Raw genomic sequence first — 8,344 nt, forward strand, 5'->3', positions numbered from 1 at the left:
TAAGCTTGTGTCTTTCTGTTTGTAGTTTTCTTTTTTTTCTTCATACATTTTTTGGATTTGTTGGCTGCGGTTTGTAAACACAATTTTCAAAGTTGAACCCATCTCCCCAGCTCAATATGGGTTGGGGTGCCCTTCCCTGGGTTCATTCCCTGAACTAAGGACTTTCACCTGGAGACCACTGTTCATGTCCCGTGTGAAACCAAAAATTGGAATGGACTTATTTGACCCCGACCGTGGAGGAGCTTCATATTTTAACCCTGAGCTACCAGTGCGTTAGAAAGTGACGCCCAGGGGTCCGGCCGCACGTTCGTATGTGACGAGTTGGAAATGAAAATGGGTTGGATGCCCACCAGCAGGTGAAAGCCTACCCCAGATTCACTGTTGTTTTGGAGCAAGTTTTAAATGTGTTTTTATGGTTCGGTACAGCTACTTTTACTCAAGCAATGCTTCTTCCACCACAAACTGTTTCAAATGATCAGAGGGCAAAATAATCTTGTAGGACTGCATTCACTCACTATCTCTACTGCTGCTGTAAAAAAAAGTATATAGAAGCTTCGCTGCGGCCAGAAGAACAACATCTAATCCATGTGTCCAACTTCAACAACAGGATCATCATATGCTTTTATTTCCTTGGTTTGATAGATGTATGAGGTCGCTTTAACTCTACTTTTGTAGATTATTGTGTCGGTTGATTTTTCCTTGAACCCTTATAAGAACCTTCACAAGACACAAAACAGACTGTGATGATTCATCAGGAAATTCACCCGAACAGTTATCAGTTGGCAAAGAAACACAATGTGAAAGTAGCTCTCGGTTATGTAAATGCTTGAAATAGAAAATAGACAAGTAGGTTAGTAGCGTTTCCCTCTGAGGTACATTACAGCACACGGCTACAAATGGAATATTTCAACATGTTGATGTTCGTGGGGGGTATTTACATTCTTATTGCACTCACAGTGGCCCGATAGGGCTCCAGCATGGGGACGTAAGCATGCTGAGGGCAGTGCGAGGTGACGAATAAGGAGCCTGAGCTCCGGCCGAAGTCTGTGGCAACATGCAGCCACTGGCAACTGTTACACTCCATTTCCCTAAAAGGAGACACTGGAGCCAATCAGAGCACAGAATCACCGCTCGGCGCACAGGCCGTCCCAGAGATCTGTCGTCTACTGGAGTCCTGGGCCCTGGCCTCAGCCCGACCCCCGCCCCCCTCTTACAATATTGCCTCTCAGCTGTCTGGCATGTTTTTGCCCCCCCCCCCACTCCTTCCTTCCACACACATGCAACAACACTGGCAAACTGTCACAGGCATGGTTCCCCTTAGACGGCTCCTTAACCAGATTGCTGTCGCACCCTCCAACCTCCAACATCCCCAGTACCCTGCTTGAGCTTAGTCATATTAACACTTCCTTAGGGACCTGAAGGGCAGCTCCACAAAGCATGAGTGGGAGAAAGATGCTGCCAAGTATGAGGAAACAATCTGAACTGATCTAGCTGACGATATTGCATGTTTGAGGGGTTTGTCTCTCTGCCACATTTAATTTAAAGGGCATTACTTGCTTCTGAAAGAATCAACACAAATAATTTGACACCTAAACTACAACTAAGATACAGCTTACTAATGTACAAACCATGTATTTTTGTCTCAAGTGGGTGTGTTGTTTTCATCCATCCAGGCAAAAGTCATCTTTAAACTTCTCACTACTCCTGTCCTTGGCCATTCATCTCCAAGGCAACATCTCCCCAGTTTGATGGCGTCTGTTACACAGTATCCACTTTACTGAACCATTTTGCTCAGCAGCACTTAATTTGGGCTTGTGTGAACTCCTGAGCCCGCCCACTGGCCCCCCAGTCTCAGGACGCTGGGACGTATTTAAGGACCACTTCGCGCCCCTCGGCCCTTTGTCCCAGTGGAAACTCCAGTCTTGTGGTTATAACTTGGTGAGTCCCTTTTCAGTCTTCTTGCATTTATTGTTTGTTTTTTTTGGACCGCAGGAATCAGGGAGGATGGAGGAATTTTTTTTGTTTTTTTTACAGTTTCAAGTTGTTTCTGTGATCTAAGGATGAAGGTTGAGCATAAGAGAGGGGGGAGAATTTGAAAGAAAGAGAGAAACTAAAATTGAACAGTTCAGAGAACTATGGAAAAGTCCAGATTTACAGTGACCTGCACTCTGCAGACCAGGAAAGACTCTGAGGCAGTGATAGGATGCTTAATGTGAAGAGGCAGCTCTGACTCAACGTAGATACAACCAGAGAGAACTTGTTAACTTCCATCAATATTGAAATACTTTTAGATTAAATAGATAATGTTACATTTCTTTGATTTTAATACCAAAAAGAACCAAACAACTCATTGAATTACAGTGAATATTTACAAAGCAGGTTAACATTTATAACACTCCACTCAAACCCACAACAATCAAAGTCTAGTCTGCTTATCCTGTCCAGGACATTTCAAAAAATAAAAAAAAATGTTTATTATTAATGGAAAAGGTAGTCAAGTCATTCTGCAGAGTGGTACACTATGTAAAAACTCCAGAATACCAATTGCCATCTAAATAATGTTGCACAAGGTTAACACTTATTTATTCTATATTTTTAACAAAAAAAGAAGTTGTACTACCTTGGAATGACAAGACAATGTTTAGCTGCAAGTATAGTTGAACATGTTGAATTGATGTTGATTCAGAGATTGTTGTTCTTAAGCTCTGGTGGAAAAAGAACCAAACTCATATCTGCAATGAATGGCCTTGATTTGTAAAAGTTTATCAAGCATTCGACAATATTGGCCCGACGTATCAGAGCCACGTTAGAAGAGGAATTTAAGAGTGGACTGAGGCAGTTCATTCTTAATTTTCCACATATTTTCAGTTGTAACTTCATAATTGGCTCATTTAGAGTTTTGTCAAAGTACATTTTTACTGCTTCATAAGCATCATTTGCAGTACAGAGGCTGATTTCTATGAAATCTTTACCAAGAATGCAAAAAAAAGCCATTTAAATTGAACATGCAAATGTTGATTTGGATGAGGGAAGCCTGTATGAGGAGGGAAGATGCAGGATGCAGTGGGGATGTGGGCTGCGTCCAGGGATCTTGGAGGGATCAGGGCACATGGTGCAGCTCCAAACAGAGGAGTCCACTATGTGGCGACAGCTGAGACGCTGGCCTCCTCCTGCCTCTTGTCAAAAGACACAACTCCTCAGCTGTTAACTGGGCCCGGCTTAACGATGAGATACAGAGGACGGGTTGTCGGGGCAGAGGAGGGTGACAAGGGTCCCGAGGCTGAAAATAGACCCAAGAGTGTGCATGGGGGGGGGGACAGGCCACGTCCAGTTTTGGCTATTCCGGCAGCTGTGAGACTCAGAGAGGAGATTAGAGCACTCAGACGTGTCTTCATACTCAACATAGTGCTGCATTGTTTCTCAGACTTGCAGGTTTTCTTTTTTTTCACACTTTAAATGGAAATAGTACACATTTAAACATGATAATGGTATTGTTTCCTCGATGAATCACCTTGATTTACTGAGAGTTTGATAAAAACCTTGATCCAGACAATATTGCAAACTAAAGTTTAGCCTGTGTTTCCATCCACAGAAGGCCGACCCAGAAAAGACCAAACATGTGTGACGACGACGAGACCACCGCCCTGGTGTGCGACAACGGCTCTGGCCTGGTCAAGGCTGGGTTCGCCGGTGATGACGCTCCCCGTGCTGTCTTCCCTTCCATTGTTGGACGCCCCCGTCACCAGGTAGGAACACTGAAGGGGCCACAAGTTTCTGAAAGATAAACGTTTCTAAAGCTTTGTTGCTGGCTGACTGTGAGTGTCTATGTTTTCTGAGTTATGTTTGCATTGCGTTCTCAGGGTGTGATGGTGGGTATGGGTCAGAAGGACAGCTATGTGGGAGACGAGGCCCAGAGCAAGCGAGGTATCCTGACTCTGAAGTACCCCATCGAGCACGGCATCATCACCAACTGGGACGACATGGAGAAGGTGAAGGAAAACCGCAATACCTAATATGTTTCCTTGTATTTCTGTTTAGAGTCACTTCTGTCCCTGACATATTCCTCCCTGTTCCTGTTTCACAGATCTGGCACCACACGTTCTACAACGAGCTCCGTGTGGCCCCAGAGGAGCATCCCACCCTGCTGACTGAAGCCCCCCTCAACCCCAAGGCCAACAGGGAGAAGATGACCCAGATCATGTTTGAGACCTTCAACGTCCCCGCCATGTACGTGGCTATTCAGGCTGTGCTGTCCCTGTACGCCTCCGGTCGTACCACCGGTGAGTCTCGAACCGAGGACTTTAACTCTTTGACTGGCCGATTTTAAAACACACACTCTTTATGTGCTTTCTTCTGACTAACTGCTGCTTTTTGGGGACAGGTATCGTGCTGGACTCTGGTGACGGTGTGACCCACAACGTGCCCATCTATGAGGGTTATGCTCTGCCCCACGCCATCATGCGTCTGGATCTGGCCGGTCGCGACCTGACGGACTACCTGATGAAGATCCTGACTGAACGTGGCTACTCCTTCGTCACCACTGGTGAGAAGGACCCAACAACTAACGGGACACCAACAAATTATAACCTATAAGAAAAAAATAAAGTTCATTTATTAGGTTATTACTGTAATGAGTAAATGTACTTAGTTACTTTCCAATTAAATTGATAAATAAGATATGCCTACCCAAATCTAATTAAGAGGTTATGATACTTAAGCTCTGATCAGAATAAAAACCTAACTCATAAACGCAATGAATGGCATTGATTTGAATAAGCTTATACAAAATCAAACTATATTGGGCAGATGTATCATAGTCAAGGCAACCTCAGAGGAAAGATTTTAGCGTGGACAGATGTAAATATTTGCTTTTCATAGTGTTTTCAGTCGCGACTTCATAGTTGGCTCATTTAGAGTGTTCTCATTGCAATAGAGTGCTGCGGGGATGACTTACTTTTGCATAACTAAGTGGTTATGTTGCCTAAATCTAAGCAAGTGTTTTTGTTTGAGATCACGACGTTCACCACGTGTTTGCTGCTATCGTGCACGAGGCTACCCAGTGCGTTAGACGGTGATGCCAAGGGGTCTGACGAAGTGTCAGAATGGGATGAATTGGAAAGAATATGTGATGCAAAGCCCCATTTTATTTCTCATGAATTATACTTTTTATTTGTGAGAGAAACTCGAAGTTCAGCCTACTTCCATTTTACTGAACTCCTGGCTCCAGAAGTGAACACAGACAGCTGTTTGTAGATTATGTTGCAGTGATAGTCAGCGCATGCAGTAAACTGAGTAATAACGTGATAATGTGAAGTTAACAGACTAAACTGTGATTATTGTCCTCCCTCCAGCTGAGCGTGAGATCGTGCGTGACATCAAGGAGAAGCTGTGTTACGTTGCTCTGGACTTTGAGAACGAGATGGCCACCGCCGCCTCCTCCTCCTCTCTGGAGAAGAGCTACGAGCTGCCCGACGGTCAGGTCATCACCATTGGTAATGAGCGTTTCCGCTGCCCCGAGACCCTGTTCCAGCCCTCCTTCATCGGTGAGTCAGGACAGCTGCCCACCAACACCAACACGCTGTGAACACCGTCACTGTGGCTGATTATATTTCATGTGTAGCCTACTTTATTTTACACATATTTAGTTTTTATAGGTATTATATAAACATTTCATAGTTAAGTAAAAGGTAAAAGTAAAAGTGTTTATTTTATAGCTTTCTCTTAATGTTTACAATACTCTCATTATCATTGTTATTATTATTCATTTGAATATTTCTGTAATTATTTACGTATTGGTGCTCATATCCTGTCAGCCTTATGAACACTCTCCTTTCTCCTCTCACCTGCCCAGGCATGGAGTCTGCTGGTATCCATGAGACCGCATACAACAGCATCATGAAGTGCGACATTGATATCCGCAAGGACCTGTACGCCAACAATGTGCTGTCCGGTGGAACCACCATGTACCCTGGTATTGCTGACCGTATGCAGAAGGAGATCACCGCCCTGGCCCCCAGCACCATGAAGATCAAGGTGAGCCTTATTGATCAGCACTGACTGGTTAAATCCAGCTGACAGGAAGTCGTATCGTATCCAACCTGTGCCTCTGCTCCTCCTTGCAGATCATCGCTCCCCCTGAGAGGAAATACTCCGTCTGGATCGGCGGCTCCATCTTGGCCTCCCTGTCCACCTTCCAGCAGATGTGGATCAGCAAGCAGGAATACGATGAGGCTGGCCCCTCCATCGTGCACAGGAAGTGCTTCTAAATCTCCAACCCACACCAAAAGAAAAAAAAACCCACACACCAACTGCACCAGCTCTCCATCCATATTTGTATTTCTACTTTGCCTTTTGCTGTATATACATGTTTTGTTGTAATAAAAATAGTTGCTTTTAACAGTAACAGTCTGGAGTGTTGGAATTTGAACATGCAGGTAGCGAGCAGGTCCATGAACATTTAAGATGTCTGTTGACTCATCATTTTATTTGATCATATTAACTCTGACTCAGAAATGGATTTGTCTGCAGAACATGATTCTTAAATGTCTTTTATAATGTGTGACTTCTGCTTAGATTTTATAATTCAAGGGACAATTATAGAAAGCGTTGTATTCTCTATGAACCTTGAAATTAGAAGACAAATTCACAGAAAAACCTAATTAAATCAAACATTAATCTGTGTTGATTTATATACTTTTTTCACTATGTGAGATTAAAAAAGGCATTTTAGTTTCCCACCTAACAACAAAGGAATGACAAACTTAGTATTTTCCTTTTTTGATAAAAGTAAATAACTTACTTTATCTAAAATGCCGCTAAAAGGAAAATATAGCCTCAGGTGATGGAGTTAAATCATACTCTGAATAGTAAATAAACATCTCCCCCCTAATACACATAAAGTTGTCTTTATACTAAAATCTTGACCCTTAAAGACTTATTTTCCTTATCAGTATAGTCTCAGTTGTATTCACAAAAGTCTACTCTAAAGTGTTTCACAGCTGAACAAGGTATTTTTATGATTAGATTGAGAGAGCTATTATATATTGGGACATTTGACCACAAAACATTTCTTATCAGTGTTTTTAATATTCAGAATGTATAGGCAATCAGAGCCATCACCACCCTAAAGGTGGAGTAAAAGTTATTTTCAAATTGAAAAAGTTCATATTTACCACTTTCCCTATGTGTCCTGAACACAACACCTTTCCTTCACTTCCTTGCCACCTGAGCCACAGGTGATATGAATGAGCATAATAAAGCCGGCCTCCTTCATTCACCAGAGATTTTACCAAGTGAGTGAAGGAGGTTTGCGGTGTTTTAGTCAAAGGTTGTTGAACATTTCAACATGAAGGTTACAGACAGTAATGTCATTCGGTTTCACCTTCAAGTTTTACATGGGATTACTGTAAAGAGCTTAGTGAAGAAAAAGGAGAGACTGTCCGTCAGTGGTGCAAAGATCTTTGGTGTTCCTCTGGAGAATTTACCCCGTCAGTACATTCCTGAGTTTGGACTGGTGCCCTGGTGAGTAAGAGTAGCAAAATAAGGAAGTTTATCAACTTAAACTGGGATGTCAGGTCCCAGGATTAACTCTTTGTTTTTAACATATTGTGTCTCAGCTTTTTGGTGAATGCTTGTTCATTTCTACTGGAGCGTGCTGGGACTGTTGGCCTGTTCAGGAAACCAGGCTCTCTTCCTCGCATTAAGGCCCTCAGGGTACGATTTTAACCTGTTTACCTCGCACTAATATAAGTCCTGCTGGAGCAATAGCGCCATGATGGTGGTTTGAGGAAACACTGCTCTGTATCTGACCTGGAGTGGCTTTATTGTGGCAAGATGTACATATCTTTTGCCATCCTTGTGTGTGTGTTGCAGGCCAAGTTGAATAGAGGAGAGGGTTGTCTGACCACATCCTTCCCCAACGATATTTCAACGCTCATCAAACAGTTTTGCAGGGAGCTGCCGGAGCCTTTGTTCCCCTCTGAGCTCCACGCAGCTCTGCTCCAAGCCCAGGCGCTGTCCAGTCTACAGGACAGGACTTCAGCCCTCCAGCTGCTGTCCTGTTTGCTACCCGCCAGAAAAGCCTCCTGTCTGAATTACCTGTTTGACTTCCTTTCTAAAGTCTCCCAAAGGTTTGAGGGAGAACTTAATGTGGGGAAATCAAACCCTTATGGACAAAGGGTGTTTAGAGCGCATGGAAGTGCGTTAGTCATTAGAAAGCAATATTTAAAGCCACCTGCCGCCGTGGTTCCCAACTATTTGCGACCCCTTAAAATGAAGCAATGTATGCTTGTAATCACTCATCCAGATTAAGTTCAAACAACTAAATATTTGTTTCCTTCTCTGA

At 43.3% G+C, this 8,344-nt stretch overlaps 1 protein-coding gene across 1 annotated transcript; it reads left to right on the forward strand.

The window, feature by feature from the left end:
* The first annotated feature begins 1,897 nt into the window (after window positions 1–1,897).
* Window positions 1,898–6,387, forward strand: actc1a (actin alpha cardiac muscle 1a). Its single transcript, XM_079180077.1, has 8 exons — window positions 1,898–1,938; window positions 3,593–3,746; window positions 3,861–3,989; window positions 4,085–4,280; window positions 4,382–4,543; window positions 5,352–5,543; window positions 5,852–6,033; window positions 6,123–6,387. The coding sequence occupies exons 2-8, from the start codon at window positions 3,618–3,620 to the stop codon at window positions 6,264–6,266; spliced, it is 1,134 nt and encodes a 377-aa protein (XP_079036203.1). The 5' UTR covers window positions 1,898–1,938; window positions 3,593–3,617; the 3' UTR covers window positions 6,267–6,387.
* Window positions 6,388–8,344: the final 1,957 nt, after the last annotated feature.

The sequence above is a fragment of the Pholis gunnellus genome, assembly GCF_910591455.1.
Source record: "Pholis gunnellus genome assembly, chromosome: 19".
In the NCBI taxonomy this organism is placed as follows: domain Eukaryota; kingdom Metazoa; phylum Chordata; class Actinopteri; order Perciformes; family Pholidae; genus Pholis; species Pholis gunnellus.